Consider the following 17,931-nt stretch of genomic DNA (forward strand, 5'->3'; position numbering starts at 1 on the left):
TCGCAAAGATCCCACGGGAGGAAATTGGAAAACAGCACCAAAAGCTCACGGGAAAGCGTGACTAATTTCCACGGGTGAAAATGCAATGCATGAGACTACGTGCGCCCTGTACACAGGTAGGGAAGGATGGTTCTAGTGTAGCAGTGATCGACGACGGTGATCGGAACGAGCTATATGGAGGAGTGGTGGAGAGGACATGATGAGTGGCAGAAAAGAGGAGGCACATCAGATCCGGTTCCGATCCGCTGCCGTCCCATCCACGCGGCGCACGCACACGACACCGTTTGACCCCAGATGCGGTGATCATGATTATGCGAGAAAAGGAAACCCAACGAATCTCCCTCGAAGAAAATGCTCTCAGCTTCTCAAGACGTTGTACTAGAATCCGTATTAAGCCGCCACGGCCGACGTTTTTCTTCTTCAAATAAAATCAAACAAAAGAGGAGCGTTGCCAGGCCGAGACGCTAGCTAGCAGTCTCAAGGAGCCCGGCCCGGGCAGGGTACGGCCAGCGTGATCTTATCACGAGGGCATATGGTCCCAAGCACGGCATGGCACAGAACAAGGACATCCAGAAGAAGTATCATGGTGATGTGTGCTGGTGTGTCATATGATTTTTCCTGGGGGCCATGGTGTGGTCTTGTTTTCGCCGCCGGCGGGACGTGGACGAAGCGGTCACCGGGAGCCAGGAACGGCAGTGAGTGCCGACACAGTAGGATGCAGAGACAAAGCGCAAGTGGTGGGGGTGGCAACCACTAATGTGGATGCCTGTGGCCTGGCCTGCCCGGCCTTTCCATCCCAACCTATCCCAGATTAGATAGGAGGAAGCCGTCAAGGTCGACGGGAAGGGGGGACGAGGAAGAGACGCTTTTGGAATAGCCCACACGCGCCACATCAATCACGTACTTTCCCCACCCCCTCTACCTTTACCACGCCCAAATAAGAACAGCTGACTAAACAAAGAAACCTTATATGTGCCACTTGCCCAACCAATCGGAAAACTATGGTTTTGTTTGTGGACATTATGGTTTGCAGGTCACCTCACCCCCTGCCCATCCGGCCACTAAACAACCATTAATAGTTTAATTCCGTGCGCTTTATCTACCTCCATGTAATTGATTGATGAGCTCGATTGAGTAAGACGCTCTGGAAACGACCTTGGAGCGATTATAAATATTATTAGACACGGGAGATGCTGCTGCGGCTGTTGCCTGTACTTTAGCATCTGTCCACACCTGCCCAAAATAGTAGGTGCAGTGTAGCTTCATGCAATGCAAACCCAGCAGGGTCAGGTGGTTAAAGGTAATGGCTTGAGCTTGGCCCCAGCAAAGGCAACAACAATCCAACACCATGGTGCTGCAACTTGCTCATGGCAATCAGGTTACCGGGGTGGGGGGTTGCAACTTGCAGCCGGTTGCTTTGCCCTTAGGGATGGAGGAGGAGGTGGGGGGTCGGTCCCCAGCTGCGCGAACGCCCCGCCGCCCGGAGCTGTCAACGGGGCCGCACGGATAAGGCGAGGCAAGCGACCGGGAGATGCAACTGATGAGCCGTATCATCCATCATGCGACAGTGTGCGCTTGTGAACAACTACTCTTGTGGAAAAAAGGAGTTCACCTATGGATGGTCCTAGAATAGACAGATAGGGGAGGGCGCCCGCGCCTCCTATTCAACAACCGCCCAATCTAATTGGTTCACATTTCGCTCTCAGCCACACATGTAACTACTAGTAGGCTCTTCTGGCGGCCATACGAACCTTGGACCCGGCGACTAGTAGCCAATGCCAGGCTGCCAAACAACTGGGGGCGCGCCCATGTTTGACTCCTAGGTTAGAACCTTGGTAACACTTTTCTCCTTTATTCTTTTGTACTACCACACGTACTATGTTTAGGTCTGCGAGAGCAAGACAACCCAACCGAAAGGTTAGCTTTGGGTTAGCTGACTCGACGCTGAAGCAATCGACGCAAGTGGTTCAGGGGGCCTACAGCCGGATGCTAATAAAATGTTAAAAGTAAAAGCTGCGTCATCAGACATAGGAACATGGTCAAATACCTAACTCTACAGCAGGCCCTAGTTGGTGTTTCCGATGGGACGATGCGCCATTACGAGAATCAGCTGCGCCGGGGAACAAAGTTGTTTCTAGGCAGAATCCAGTCTTCATGCATCCTGATGTTCTTTAGATGCCCGGGTAAAGCTTATGTCCCCAAATAGCAGCGACCGGGGCTATATTATTATGATACCGTATCCCCAAATGAGGAAACGCACTAGCAAATATGGTGAATATTTTCTGCCTTTTCAGGGCATGTGGGGGAATAAGTGGTTAGGCATTTGCAATTGCAAGTGCACACTGTTTCTCCTGGTGCTCTAAAAAAAGATGGCACGTCAATAATGAGTTCCATGAACAAATATGTTGCTTCTAGAGACATACCCCTTTCGTCCAAATCGCAAAAAAGTGACCCTGATAGCATTCCATCAAGATCGCACGAAAGGAAGGGTTGGACTTTTAGTTTAATTGCCAAGCAATCAACACCCGGTAAAGTGATTCTTCCTGTCTACTAACAAGACAGTTCAGTTGCTTCGCCTCAATTGGTTCCCCTAGAACCTAGTTCTGTTTCTTTAAGCTCCCAAAAGCAAACACTGTCCCTTCGGTAAAACACTAACCTCCAGGCATATGCTATCCATATTAGTGGCGCGATGCGCGCAAAAGTTTCCCAGGTGAGCAGCTTCTTTTTCAGGAGATTAGTTAGGGTGCCCATTCCAGCTAGCAAGGGCGAATAGACGAGAAGGGCAACTCCTAGATTGAATAAACAAAAGCCAGGCGAGAAGGATTCAAAGAATTCGTATGATTTGGTGATTGTTGAATTTAAGAAGGAAAAGGAGCCCATAAGGCGGCAACTGTGGGCTGTGGCTCCTGTTCTTTTCTGTGGGTGGAAACAGAAAGCGGCATGATGTGGCGCACACACCATACGAGGTTATCGAGGTATAAAAAATGCTATCGCAAGACGTGGAGGATTGGTATCCATTCTTAGAAAGTCCACTAGCCCAAACCAAACACACAGGTCAGACCATTATTTCCACTAAATTTCATGGTTCCGTGTCTAATATTAAATGTCCAATCAGGGATTCTAAAAGATTTTATACATTATCTAATAGTAATGGATCAGGCAGCAGAGTCGCGTATGAAAGCACAGACTGTTAAATTTTCTGCAATCAAGATAACTCAAAGCTCATGAGTAAATTGTTGTACCTTGCATTGATTCTGACGACCAATGGCGACTGCTGATCTCATCAGGTACAGGTAGGGTGAAACCTAGAATTCAGAGTTCATGCAAAAGCAAGTTAGTTAATTCAGTAAAAATTACGACTTTGGCCTTCTACAAGAGTTACACAAAACTGTATCGTGGTGATTTTTCTCTTGTACATGATTGCCATTTTTCTTCTAACCATTGACCATGATATCATAGTTTACTAGCGTTCTTCATATAGCGTTTAACTCCATCTTATTATGCCCGTAAGACAGTTCAGGATTCCGAAAATAAAAGGTTAGTTTCTGAGATCGTTGAGCTAATGGTTGGAGGCAAATACATGACGTTTTGGAACAGAAGTATTTACCTTGTTATGAATGACCTTCCTGAACAACAATTCCTACAGAAGGCCATGTCTGATCTTCTCCCCTTAATGGTATCACTTTATGCTGTCCATGCTATGTTACAAACATAAATGATATTTGGAAAGAAACCTCACCTGCAGGATACCAGCCTTGTAGCAGGACTTACAAAAGGATACAGACCTGCAAAATTCCAAAATTCAGAAAAAGTTTCTTCACAAGAATTGATCTTTACAAAGTAATAGGACAACTGCGGAGGGTTCACAGAATCATAAGGGGAAAAGATAGAATAACTGCCATTTTTTTATGCACAATAAAGTAGACAGCAGCAGGAATCCCCTCCCACTAACTGAACAGAACACCCACAAACCAGATCTGACATATCAATCAAATTATCTCGAATAGACATCAATCAATTTGACCTGCACAGGTGAACCTTATTCCTATACAGCCCGTAGTATTGCCAAAACCGAATCATCACTGGAGTTAATCATGTTGCTACCATAATTATACAGTACTGGAATGATACCTACAGGTGACAGTTGCAACACAAAAGAAACTAGGATCGAGATATTTAACTATTTAAGACCATGATAATTATTTGTTACCACTTTTGGATAGTCACGTACAGAGTGACAACGATTGAATATTGCCTGCCTGTACAACTGGACAGATGAGTAGTTGAGTTCTGAAAGTCAGAAAAATAAACAAATTAGGATCAATCAGTGAATAGTTCAAGCAAAACTGTGAACTTATCATGCCTTCGGCAAATTGGCATCAGTTTTCTGCAAGCTACAAAAATAATACATGACCTCACAGTTCACAGTTCATGCCTTGTAAGTGGTAAGACAAATCTTACATAAGGAGTCCTTTCAGACATCCCAATGAATCTCTTATTCCTTGTGGTTGTGGTTAACAAGATGCAGCATTCCAATTTCCATCACCTTAACCTCTTTCTTCATTGTTCATCTAGCCAGTGGTCCTGGCAATTTGTGGACATTCAGTTGAACTTGAACCTTAACCTACCAATTCTTGGCATGTTCATTAAAGGCAAAGATTTAGAAATGCTGTTTGCAGAGAAATACTCCCTGTGGCTTGCCGATCCATCTGGTGTCTAGAAACAGAAAAATTTTCTATGGGGGTATCCTTTCTCTAACAAGATGGAAGAGAGAATTCGAAGTTGAATTTGCTCGGGATATACTTAGGGCAAAACCTTCAGATAAACATTTGCTTAGTGATTGACTGAGTAGCTTCTCTTGATGTTTCTTTCCTTTTCCTTTTTGCACTTCCAGGCTGTGTAACTCCCTTGTACATACGTTTGTTTCTATTATTTAGTGAGAAAAGAATATGCTGCAGATAACTCCCCCACAGTCTCAGGTCCGAAAACATCCATCACCTTAAGTTCATGAATCCATACAAGATTGCCACAGCCAATCAATCGAAAAGCCTTTCTACGAAGAGAAAACAGGATACACAAGCAGGACTACTTATGAACTTGAAGGAGAGTGCGTTGAAATTAATAAAATCTATTCATAGTCATTAGACAACAAGAAACGCAAGATTACACCTGTTCAATATAGTAGCATTCAAATGGTTTATCGAGACAGAATATTTTGCCCTGGAGAAATATCTGAGTTAGAAGGATTTATAGCAGGAAGAATGTGAGCTTAAGTCCATGATCTGCAAAGCAAAATATAGATTGTACCTTGACAACGAATTGAGGTTATCTCGGGACCAGTCACATCAATGCCTTCATCACTTAGCAATGTAATGCCTGATGACTCAACAGCAAATGGAAATGCTACTGCCGGAGACATAGGTGATTTGGCCACCTTGATGAATCTGTGGCCTATGGAGAACGCAATTTATATAGTTATTTCATCTAATATTATGCAATGATAAATGTGAAAATGCTATGTGATTCGTAAAATCTCAAGTGAAGAAGACTAAACATAATATCAAAAGGGGAGTATTTTAGTAACCAATATGACTTCTTCAGTAATTTTATAAAGATTTTGTGGTCAGAGAAAGCCTCCTTAGCATAGTTGTGATTATCTTGCGTCGCTATGTGTATTCATATCATACCATTTTTACCAAGTGATGTCAATTTTTCCATATTATTATGCAGCACTACATGTTGCCGACTGCTGTAGTTCTATTTTATAAGGTAAAAAAGGCAATGCATTTTTAGAAGTTCCTACTGTTTAGTTGTGCTTCTGTGCACTTCAACCACACATCAAAACTGAAGTCTCAAGTTCTAAGGTAAAAATAACATGATAGACATAACTAAACAATGTTTTGCAATTGAAGTTGTGTGTCATTTTCTCGTTACAAGACATGCAGCATATCAAAAAGATCAAACCATGAAAAAGTATCAAGCATTCCTATGATCTTAATAGGTACTAATCTGACACGAATTCAAAAGTTATGTATGAGTCCTGTGATCCATCAATGGTGGATGAACAGAGGACATAAGTTCCCTTCTTTATTTAGGAAAATATCAAGACAAACCTGAATGAGACTCAAAGACTAGGCGGACAGTTACAGCATGAGCCCACTGAATCCCTAGAGCAGCAATAAGATGAGAATCAAACCTTTCAGCGCAGTTATTACCATCCTTCCTGTCCACTGCAGATGATTTTGTACAAATATTTCAGTCCAGTTCAGCAAATTGTCTAAAACGTTGAGCTTATAGGAATACAGTCCAAACCTTCAAAGGAAAAATGGTAACCATCATCATTACTTTGGCTGCGTACTTGGTTTGTAACGACAACTGGAATTCTTGAGAACTCTGCGATAGACCTGCACGAGAAAAAAAAGAAGACAAAGAAAGAAAGGAAGGAAACCAAAGGTATTTCAGTGGGGTTAGTATTGGTAAACTAGAAACAACATATAGAAAATGATGTGAACTTTAAGAGACTGGGAAACCCACTTAAGAAAAGAAAGGGTCCATCTTAAAGGATGTTGTCTGAAACCTGCTGTAGCTTTCTCATTTCCCCTGTTACAGACAGGATGCAATAAAGGTTAGTTTTCTATCAAATCATGGCATAACTATTCAAGAACTTAATTGAGCTGATGTAAAAACCTAAAGCCTAAACACAACAAGCATTGGAGGTGTAGAGTGTGGCTTCAACTCTAGCACTAGCAGCATGAGAAGGCACAGAAGCTAGCCATTACATAGCAACCATGGCCCTTGTTTTGCTACAGCGATAGCTAATAGTTGCATTAGCTGATTGATATTGAAAACTTCTCCTAATTAATCAGTACGTGTTGGACATGATGGTATTACATGGTCAAACATACTTCAGTTGAAATTGGATATTTTTAATGACCTGGTAGCCAGCAGAAGAAGATATGCACAAGAGTGTCTAGTGTCTACAAGAATACACTTCAACCTTTTAAAATAGACAGCAGGTTATTTGAAAACTAGACTAACAAATTTCGTGTTCATAGCTTACAATGACATAAGAGCAGCCATGCTATCAACAATGAGTAACTTCACATCATGCTGAAGAAGAGTCACCTTCATCTGTTCCAAACTGTTGAAAGACAGTAAAATATTGAGAGAGAGAGAGAGAGAAACAGTGTTAGTTCAACATGTTGAATTTCATGAGCAGAAACCTAAAACACAAGATCTAAATTATGACTGCACGAGATTGAGCAGACAACAAGCATTTAAAATTTTCAACAGCATGGTACTAGAATCCTGAAGATATTTTGGGAAATTCCAACACTTCAGGTGCCTAAGAACTAAAAGCACTAAAAGTATCTGTCAATTAGCAGTATATTTTGGAAATAAAGGAGGAATTAGGCAGTTTTAATTAAGAAAAAATAGGCACCCAATACGAGCTGAAGAGGACTCGAACATGGGTGGTTAGGATGCACAACCACACCTTCCACCCAAACCAGTTGATCTAGGCTCGCTTCCTAAATAAAGGAAAGAATGTTGGCAACGAAGCTCATTGATTTCAAGAACAGTTATACCTCTTGGTGAAATCAGCTAAAGATGCTGGTCGCATCACTAGGATCCTCCCAGCCATCTGCAAAAGATAAACAATGATATGAAACAACAGTCAAAAAATATCAAGATTGTGAACAGAAGTACAAGAAATGAAAGATATCTTAACAAGGCTCCCTATCTCTTTTTTTTAATGAGGAAGAAGGTTCCCAAGCATAAGCATAGCAGAATATGGATTATAGAATATAGAGTATGAGGACCTTTTGCGCCAAGCCTTCTTGTCGAAATATTTGGGGAAAGTTTTTCTGACCAATCTCAATCATCCTACAACATATTAACGGTATCGTGAGAAGGTTGGCTAAAGATTGATTCATAAAGAACATACTTGGGAGTAGTAAACAGTAATCAGAAACTTCAGCTACCTCCGTGAAGAGAACTTGGATTCCGTGTCAATATACACAACTCTACCATCCAAACCTCCGTAGTATTCTGGTAATGCTGCTAACAAGGCAAGCTTCAGGCAAAACTGCAGTGTGCAAAACCATAAGGAAAAGTTCAATAAACATACAGCATGAGCAACAGAATTAGATAACATACAATTAAGCTAGCACAAGATTGGATCCATCAATTTAACATGCTTGAGATTCTCTCCAGATGAAACAGTGTAAAAACAATTGGCACTTATACATACATCAATCAACCCAATAGGTGCATTTGGATGATAAACACAGCAAATGCTAATGAACGCACAAGGCAAGTATATATGCAATAAATGGTCATTGATCAGTGGCCTCGATCAAGAGGCCTAGGTCACTGGAATTGGAGTTACGACATGTGCAAGCTCACAATGCAGCGCCACATGAAGCCTATAAGCAAGGTACATTCCCTTAATTCCTTCTCAATTATGTATTGCATATCAAGTTCATGCAGGCGCATATTCACAAACACTTGGCGCCCACATGGGTACACGGTAACTCCGTACATCCACCGCACCACTAACACCACGCAGTTAGCAAATTAAGTGCAAAATCCCGAAATCAGCGGTTCACCTGCGTTTTGCCGATTCCCGAGGGCCCAACTACCTCGGTGAGCTTTCCCATGGGGATTCCTCCGCCCAACGCCTCGTCCAACCCGCAGAGCGTGGTGGCCAGCCGCCCGCCTCCCCCAAGCCTGACGCGCTCCTCCAGAAGCGCAAGCGCCTGGCAAGCCGACCACGCAACCGAAATCCGAAACCTTAAATCGACCACACTCCGCCGAGAGACCCCGAATCCGCGGCGCGGGAAACAGAGTGTAGGACGGTAGGAGGGAGCGGTACCGTCTGGCAGGGCGGGCAGGCGGCCTCGCTGACGTGGGCGACGGCGGCGCGGGCGGTTGGGACGCCGGCGTCGAGGACGGCCATGAGCTCCACCTCCGGCAGCGACAACACGTCCTGCATCGAGAAAGTCGCCGGCGGCCGGCTCCACGGTCAGAGGAGGTGGGGTTTCGGTGGAGAAAAGTGGGGAGGCGGTGGGGGCTGACCTTGGCGGTGTCGAGGCGGCGCGCGGCGAGGAGGTACGCGAGGTGCGGAGGGAGACGCATCTCCGAGACCGGCATGTTCGCCATCGCGATCGCCGAGGAAGGTGAGGAGGGGTTTTGTTTTGGGGGGGGGGGGGGGGGGGGGGTGTTGGGGATTCGAAATGCTTTTGTTTGCGCGCTTATTCTTCTGCCGCCGTTTCTATCCTCCCCCTCCTTTTCTCTGAGGAAGCTGCAAGGACGGAAAAAAACAAATGGAAGTCCATTGGGCCCATTTGACGAGCCCACCCACCAAGGTCTACTTGGTGGGCTGGACAGGTGGGCACCATGTCGCGGAAAAAAGATTCTGATACACTGAGCAAGGCCTTCTTCGCCGGCGACTAGCATGCACCAGGTACACCTTTCCCTTCCCTTCCCTTCCTGCCGTGCGAAGCCCAAACACCTCAAACCCTGTATAAAGCTATATGTATTTGTATCTGGCCCAATTACATACACACCCACTGACTTCATTTTTTGCAAAAAGTTGTCGGTTGTACTCAACCTGAAAATGCTTTGTGACTGAACACTGAATTCATGATGTCAGCATGTAATTGCCTACAAGTTATTATGCAATCGATTTTTATGCACACCACTGGATCCAATTTTTAGTTTGAAGTTGATCTATTACTAATATGGACCATTATTTGAGTTATTAAGCTCATGTTTCTTCTAGTTCTACCATCAATTGGTTTATGCCTGGATCGTTTGATTGTTTCTCAGGTTGTGCCTCCCAACTAACTTGTCTCTTGCTGCATTGTGCTTGGAATGGCAGCACCAAGCCCATTTCTCAGCTTATTTCCCATGCCATTCTTGATTTGGATGGCATCCTCTTAAACACAAGTGACTGAAAGAAAACTTGGAAACACTTATAGCCGATTTTTTTAAAGGTTGATAGAGTGTACTAAATTCACTTGTCTGAGCCAACTTTAATTGTCTTGGATGTACTACTTGGCAGATTCTGCTGTAAGGTGGTAAAGCCATTTCTTGTCAAAGATGGGAAAACGTGGGACAGCAAAAGAAAGCTCACAAGCTAATTGCGAAGACACCTTGTGAAGCAGCAGCTGTTGTTTCGGAAGACTATGGACTCCCTTACTCTATGGAAGAGCCCCTCTCAATTATTACTGCAATTTTAAGTGAGCAGTAATGCCATTGGAACTTCCTACTATATGGTTTATTGGCCAGTCAGTTCTCACCTCTCCGGTTCCTGCACAACGAAACCACCTTGCCATGTCACTCACGCACAAGAGGCCCGATTCAACTTCCATTTGCAATGCAAGAGAAGTTTCAGCCGGTATTCCCGCTGCATCTGCGTGTGTCGAACTGTCGATCCTGAAATCATTGAGCAAATAAGGAAGTGTTCTATTGTTAGGCAACACTGATTCATTCTAACGAAAAAAAAAGTCATGCTGGAGTCGTCGAAATTTGGCATGACATTCTCACACTTTGTTTGCTAGAAACAAAAATAGCATGTGCATGCTCACTGTGGAGCATCCGAGCATGTATGTATATATACTGCACCAATTGGAAAGGAGATGGGAGCCATTTGAAATTACACCTCCATCTCATGCCTTGCCTGCTTTATTTACTATGCCGTTTAGGTACCTTGTTTCTTCCTGATTGAATGTAGCAGATCCAGTTGAGATGTTGGAGTAGACCAAGCCTAATGAAATTGAGAGCTAGAGCCAGAGCAGATAGGTAATCTCTGCTTGTTGTGTGCTGCGAAGTTGCACGGCATGTCTGTCGCATGCTTTTCGGAGTTTGTCAAGCCAGAGGTGCTTGACACCATCAGCGCAGCCCTGGAAAACAACACGGCCATCGCCAGCTCGTGGTCACGGTCCCAGCCACCTGACAACTCCTCAAATCCATCATCCTGCGGACCCTTCCTTAATCCATGCCGCGTGGAAGCCCAGCGCGTCTGACGAACCTGCTCGAGCGATCGCTCCTCCACCTGGAAAAAGCTGAGCTCGGCTCTGACAGAGTCTAAGCTCAGGCGTCGCAGGATTGCATGAACGACTGGAGGACGCTTGGCTCAAGCTCGAGATTTACTAATCCTAGATTTCAGTCCAAATGTTTCTGGTAGAACGGAGTATAGTCTAGCTGAAAGTAGATTGACATGCTTCATCACTCGTAAAGTTCAAAGTTAGGATTCGTCAGATTAGATTGTCACCCGCACATCCAAACATTAAACATACAAACATATTACGTCAGTCGTGTGTCAATTGAAACATAGGGAATGGTGAATTATGAAAATCACGAAGAATAGAGGATGAACATGAACTGACGTGACCTGCTTTCCAGCTTCCACGTGTTTCAGCATATCCTGCACGCCGCAGCGGCATCACGCCACCACCCTCCTAAGCGGGGGACGCTGCGCAATGCATAGCCACGCACGAGCACAGCCGTCAGCCGCACCGCACATGCGAGAGATAGCATCGCATCGTAGGACCTTTGTCTCGACCACCGGCGAGGGCTATGAGAAGGGAAGGCTACACTACAGCACGCACAGTGGCTTCATGATCGTGCTCTTCTTCGGGTCTGGCGGTGCAGAGGACGCGCGACTAGATGCGGTCGGGATCGCAGCGCGCGGGCGGCAGCAGGCCGGGGAGAGGAGGGAGATCAAGGCGGGCGACCGGACTAGCGCCTGGCTTGGCGAGGGAGGGAAGCGCAGGCGCGCGCCACAGGCTGCGGCGGCGGCGCCGAAGACGACTTCATCACCGTCGTGCACGTCATGCCGCGTTCCTTGCGATCTTGCGCCGGGGACGATCACAGATAGCTGTGGCGCTAGCGCGGCGCGCTCTCTCCGGGCATTGCTGCCCAAGAGGATGCGGCGGCCGGCGTCGCTGGTCGTGGGCGCCACTTGTTCGTGTCTTGGCTTCTTGTAGATGGTTGCCGGGCAGTACGATCTATCTTCCTTGTTGCCTTTGTTGCGTTGAACTGGCCTGTAAACCGTGTTACAGCGTGCGCATTGTTACACGAAGGGAGTGGCTGCCTACCTGAGAGCCTTAGCTCTCCTCCCCTCCCCGGAGATGATCACCTCAACATGTGGAGTGATATTTGCATCGTCAGGGTGCATGTGCATGGGCGATGCATCATGGTACATCGTATGTTCCAACCTGCAGTCCTTGTTGAACAGCTGCATCAGTTCTGATCAAATCAGAAACATTTTGCTGAAGCAACGCTGGCGGGACAAAATTCACCGCCATCAACGTTGCTTCATCAGGGCACTCAAGCACACGCCTTGTACGGATTTATCTGACGACTGTGTTAGAATAATCTGGTCTTTGTAACAGATATATTCGGAACTAGATGTGATAGATTGTATCATACTCGGTTTGTTAAGCTCTTAGATATAGACATAGATTGATTTTGTACAAGCCAAACCGAGTCCGTAACTGCTACCGTATCGTTGTAAAACTCTTGGCAATTGACAAAACATCCATAACCTTGTCGAAGTGCTCCATGGCGTCGTCATCTTCAGCTTCGCCAACACCAGCGCAACTCGGCTCTGTCTCAGAGAAGTTAACTCGGGACAACTATCTGCTATGGAAGGCGCAATTTCTTCCTGCAGTACGGGGTGCTCAGCTCATGGGAATCCTAGATGGTTCAGACCATGAGCCGCCAAAGACCATCGAGTTGGTCGACAAGGACGGCAAGCACGTAGTCGTCTGCAATCCTGAGTATGACTCATGGATTGCCAAGGATCAGCAGCTACTAAGCTACCTGCTGAATTCTCTCACCAAAGATGCATTAGCACCGGTGGCTACGGTGACTACATCTGCAGAAGCATGGAAGACGCTGTCAACAATGTTTTCAGCACACTCCAAGGCTCGGGTCACGAACCTGCGCGTGCAGCTTGCCACGCTCAAGAAGGGTGGCATGTCAACTACACCATACTTCACCAAGATGTGTGCCTTCAAGGACGAGCTTGCTACCATCGGCAAGCCCATCGACGATGATGAGATGGTACACTTCATTCTTACTGGGTTAGATTTTGATTATAACCCCTTTGTATCTTCAGTTCTTGGTCGTGTTGGATCAATCTCCTTGAGTGATTTGTACTCCGAGCTACTTTCCTATGATCAGAGGTTGGAGATGTACCAAGAGAGTGGTCAGTACCAATCCTCGGCTAACATGGCTGGTCGAGGGCGTGGTAACAGAGGTCGAGGCCGTGGTAACAATCGTGGTCGTGGCCGTGGCAATTCTGGTCGCAACAACGGAAACAACACCTCCAGCTCCAACAATACTCCCAGACAGGGAGGGCGCAACACCAAGCCGGTGTGTCAGATATGCAAGAAGGAAGGACATGAAGCCCCAAGATGCTGGTATCGGTATGATGATGATGATGATGATCAACAAAACCAGAAGACAGCAGGGGCAGCTACAACTGGATACGGCTATGACTCAAATTGGTACGTTGACAGTGGAGCTTCAGATCATGTCACTTCAGAGTTGGAGAAATTAACCATCCGCGACAAGTATACAGGACGAGATCAAGTCCATGTCGCCAATGGATCAGGTATGAAAATTAATAACATTGGCTCTACAACTTTACATACCCCTAGCAAAGATCTGCTTCTAAATAATGTTCTTCATGTTCCTAGTGCTAGCAAAAATCTTGTTCTGTTCATAAGCTAGCACGCGATAATGATGCCTTTCTAGAGTTTCATCCCAACTTCTTTCTTATTAAGGATCAGGGAACAAGAAAATCCCGCATCAAGGTAGATCTCGAGGTGGCCTATATCCTCTAGGACCACACCCTTCTAAAGGAGTACCCAGCAAACAAGCTTTTGGAGTCAACAAGCCATCCAGCTCTAGATGGCATAGTAGACTTGGTCATCCAGTTTTTCCTATTGTAGAGAGAGTTCTTAGTCAGAATAGTCTTCCGTGTGATAGTAATAAGAAATCAGAGTCTATTTGTGATGCTTGTCAAATGGCCAAGAGCCATCAACTTCCTTATTCAATTTCAAATGGTACCTCTGATTCTCCTTTGGATCTAATCTATTCTGACGTATGGGGGCCTGCTCCTATCTCAGCTGGTCGGCATACATATTATGTGAGTTTTATAGATGATTTCAGCAAATACACTTGGATCTACCTACTCAAGAAAAAATCTGATGTCCTCTTAGTTTTTCAAAACTTCCAGCAACTTGTAGAAAGGAAGTTTAACAAGAAAATAAAATCCATGCAGTCTGATTAGGGAGGAGAGTATGAAAAATTAAATTCCTTCTTTCAGCGCATTGGAATCTCTCATAGGGTTTCTTGCCCTCATGCTCACCAACAAAACGGTGCAGCTGAACGGAAGCATCGTCACATTGTTGAAGTTGGCCTTGCCCTTTTAGCCGATGCCTCTATGCCCCTAAAATATTGGGATCATGCTTTCCTCACAGCCACATATCTTATTAACTTGCTTCCCAGCAAAGTTATTGATTATGAAACACCCACTGAACGTCTGTTTCAAGAGAAACCAGATTACACATCCCTAAGAATCTTTGGTTGTGCGTGTTGGCCCAACTTGCGACCATATAATTCTAGAAAACTTGCTTTCCGCTCTACCCGCTGTGCTTTCCTAGGCTACAGTCCCATTCACAAAGGCTTTAAGTGCCTTGACATCTCTAGTGGTCGCATATACATATCTAGGGATGTTGTTTTTTATGAAGGATTTTTCCCTTTTGCTCACGTTCATCCCAATGCTGGTGCTCAGCTTCGAAAAGAAATAATCCTTCTTCCTACTCATTTGCTTGGGGGTGTAAGTTGTGCTACTGATGTTACTAATGATCCTGGTGATAGTGCTTGTGATGGACAGGAAAATTCTGCTGAAAACTCGGCACAAATTGATGACAGCATCAATCCAGGAGGTGGGAATTCATCTGTTGTTCCATTTGGCAGCGATCGCGGTGTTGCTGCACCTGACGTGGTGTCCGCTCCGGTGCCGCATTCAGCCAATCCCGGCGTGGCGTGGGGGGGGGGGGCAGTGGATTCTCCCACGCACGCACCCATCTCGTCCTCTCCGGTTCGACCAACAAATGTTGAAGAGGATCAGCCTGCGGGATCACCTGTGCCATTAGCAAATGTTGAAGAGGATCAGCCTGCGGGATCATGTGCCATCAACAAATGTTGAAGCTCCTTCTCCTCCACGCCGACGCACAAGGATGCAACATGGGATTGTTAAGCCCAAGAAATTTACAGATGGGACCATCAGGTATGGAAATTTCTATGCTACAGGAGAGCCTGAAAATTTACAAGAAGCTTTAGATGATCCTCGATGGAAGAAAGCCATGGAAGAAGAGTATACAGCATTGAAGAGAAATCAAACATGGCATCTTGTGGAAGCAAAACTGGGTAACAATTTGATTGACTGCAAATGGGTCTATAAGATTAAGAAGAAGGCAGATGGTTCGGTTGACAGGTACAAAGCTCGTCTAGTAGCCAAGGGATTCAGACAATGCTATGGCATTGATTATGAGGATACTTTTAGTCCAGTTGTTAAAATTGCTACAGTTAGACTAGTTCTGCCTCTTGCTATTTCTAGAGGATGGTGCCTTAGACAGTTGGATGTTCAGAACGCGTTCTTACATGGTGTTCTGGAAGAGGAGGTTTATATGAAATAACCACCTGGTTTTGAAGATGACAATGCTCCACATCTTGTTTGCAGACTTGATAAAGCTATCTACGGGCTAAAGCAGGCTCCAAGGGCTTGGTATGCAAGATTAGGTTCTAAACTTATTGATCTTGGTTTTAAGGCTTCTAAGTCAGATACTTCTCTGTTTATATATCAAAGATCAGGAATTGTCATTTATATGCTCATATATGTTGATGATATTATTGTCCCAAGTTCATCTAGTGAAGCCGTGACAGCTCTATTACATGATCTAAGGAAGGATTTTGCACTAAAGGATCTTGGCAATCTACATTATTTCTTGGGCATCGAAGTTCAAATAGACAAACAAGAGCTGCTACTGTCTCAAGAAAACTATGCTCAAGAAATATTGTCTCGTGTTGGCATGATCAAATGCAAAGCTGCTCCAACACCCTTGTCAACTTCAGAAAAACTCTCTAGTCATGAGGGAGAATTGTTGGGACCAGAAGATAGTACAAGATATAGGAGTATAGTGGGTGCATTGCAACATCTTACTCTCACCAGCTTATTCAGTTAATAAGGTGTGTCAGTTCTTACATGCACAAACCACTGAACATTGGTCAGCTGTGAACAGAATTCTTCGCTATTTGCAAAATACTTTGAATGTTGGTTTGAAAATTGAAAAGTCAAGCTCAATGTTACTAAGTGCTTTCTCTGATGCTGATTGGGCTGGAAGTGTTAATGATAGAAAGTCAACAGGCGGTTTTGCGATATTCTTTGGGTCAAATCTTATTTCTTGGAGTGCTAGGAAGCAAGCTACTGTCTCAAGATCAAGTACAGAAGCAGAGTATAAGGTAATGGCAAATGCGACGGCTGAGTTGATTTGGCTTGAGTCTTTGTTAGTTGAGCTTGGAGTTCAGTTAGCACAACCGCCAATTCTGTGGTGTGATAACTTGGGAGCTACGTATCTTTCAGCTAATCCAGTCTTTCATGCGCGAGCAAAGCACATAGAAATCGATTTTCATTTTGTCAGAGAACGTGTGGTCAAGAAGCAGCTGCAAGTAAGATTAATTCCTTCCAAGGATTCGGTTGCTGACGGCTTCACCAAAGCATTACCAGTCAGGAAACTTGAAGAGTTCAAGAACAATCTAAATCTTAAGAGGAAGCGAAGTTTAGATTGAGGGAGGATGTTAGAATAATCTGGTCTTTGTAACAGATATGTTCGGAACTAGATGTGGTACATTGTATCATACTCGGTTTGTTAAGCTCTTAGATGTAGACATAGATTGATTTTGTACAAGCCAAACCGAGTCTGTAACTGCTACCGTATCGTTGTAAAACTCTTGGCAATTGCCATATACAAACATGCACCCGTGGCTAGCCAAGATAGGTAACCACGTTTCCTTCAAATCTTACAGACTGAACTCAGCGCCATGTTCTGCTCCTGCAAGGCTGCAACCATCCTAATCCGCCGTCAAACAACAAGCTAGCCACCAACAGCAAGGTCCCTGAATGACCATGCTCCCAGCTGACGGCGGTCATGCCAGGCACGGAATGCAAATTGAACAGTCAAACATTCCCTCCGACCGTACGTCTAAGTTCCGACGCCATGGTCGCCACCCTTTGATGCTCCTCAGCCCCCACGCTGCATGACTGGGAAGCTCCCATCGGAGGGTACGAGAGCCTTGTCCCGCTGACCGCTGGTGTATCTAGCCACAAGCACCACCGCGCGTCCGCCTCCCGCCTGCCGGGGAGCTCAGGGCATCGTCGTGGGGGAACTGGCGGTCGAGCACTCGAGCGGAGGGAGAGGAAGGGAGGTGCGCTGGGCCCCTGAGCAAATACGAACGCTAATCCTGGCCTCACATATCCGATCCGACGGATAAAATGGACCCAAGGGGTGGACGGTATTTCATTTACCGTCCACACCCCGGGTGGCTGCGCCGCCGCGTTCCGGCCGTTCCCTGCGTTCTCCTCTCCCGTTCCCCGTTCCGTAGGCGTCGGGGAGCTCCGCGCGTACGCCGGCGTGCGCCGATCCCCCTGTCCCCGGTCGTGCTCCATCCCCCGACGGCGCGGCGCCAAGGGCTGAGGGCGGCAGAGGACCGCCGCTGCCCGTACGTCGCCGAGGGGACCTCTTCTTCTCGGACGCCGATGAGCAAGCGCTACGACCATCCTTCAGATCCTGCAAATCGTACCTCGCGTGCGCGTATACCGAGAGGACGGTGCGCTTTTCATCCAAAAAGAGG

General features: G+C 45.7%; 1 protein-coding gene and 1 non-coding gene across 6 annotated transcripts; one reads left to right on the plus strand and one right to left on the minus strand.

Annotated features, from left to right (window-relative positions):
- Nucleotides 1–2,711: 2,711 nt before the first annotated feature.
- Nucleotides 2,712–9,205, minus strand: LOC112884226 (DNA repair protein RAD51 homolog 2). 5 transcript variants are annotated; one of them, XR_003227062.1, is made up of 15 exons: nucleotides 9,079–9,205; nucleotides 8,876–8,989; nucleotides 8,610–8,759; nucleotides 7,983–8,086; nucleotides 7,821–7,884; nucleotides 7,587–7,642; nucleotides 7,061–7,141; nucleotides 6,535–6,600; nucleotides 6,313–6,404; nucleotides 6,114–6,230; nucleotides 5,308–5,451; nucleotides 5,170–5,220; nucleotides 4,232–4,290; nucleotides 3,608–3,785; nucleotides 2,712–3,305 (listed from the first exon to the last, which is right to left on the minus strand). XR_003227062.1 is itself a non-coding variant. In XM_025949583.1 (12 exons), exons 1-12 carry the CDS (start codon nucleotides 9,160–9,162, stop codon nucleotides 5,198–5,200), a joined length of 1,095 nt encoding a protein of 364 aa, XP_025805368.1. In that variant the 5' UTR covers nucleotides 9,163–9,205; the 3' UTR covers nucleotides 4,985–5,197. The 5 variants fall into 5 exon arrangements, 1 of the variants encoding a protein (XP_025805368.1); XR_003227061.1 differs by having other exon boundaries at nucleotides 3,608–4,290; XR_003227060.1 differs by having other exon boundaries at nucleotides 3,608–4,998.
- Nucleotides 9,206–13,053: 3,848 nt separating this feature from the next.
- LOC112888258 lies at nucleotides 13,054–13,192 on the plus strand. Its single transcript, XR_003227795.1, has one exon. It is a non-coding gene; the product is annotated as a small nucleolar RNA Z247 (small nucleolar RNA).
- The last annotated feature ends 4,739 nt before the right edge of the window (nucleotides 13,193–17,931 follow it).

The sequence above is a fragment of the Panicum hallii genome, chromosome 3 (assembly GCF_002211085.1).
Source record: "Panicum hallii strain FIL2 chromosome 3, PHallii_v3.1, whole genome shotgun sequence".
Classification (NCBI taxonomy): domain Eukaryota; kingdom Viridiplantae; phylum Streptophyta; class Magnoliopsida; order Poales; family Poaceae; genus Panicum; species Panicum hallii.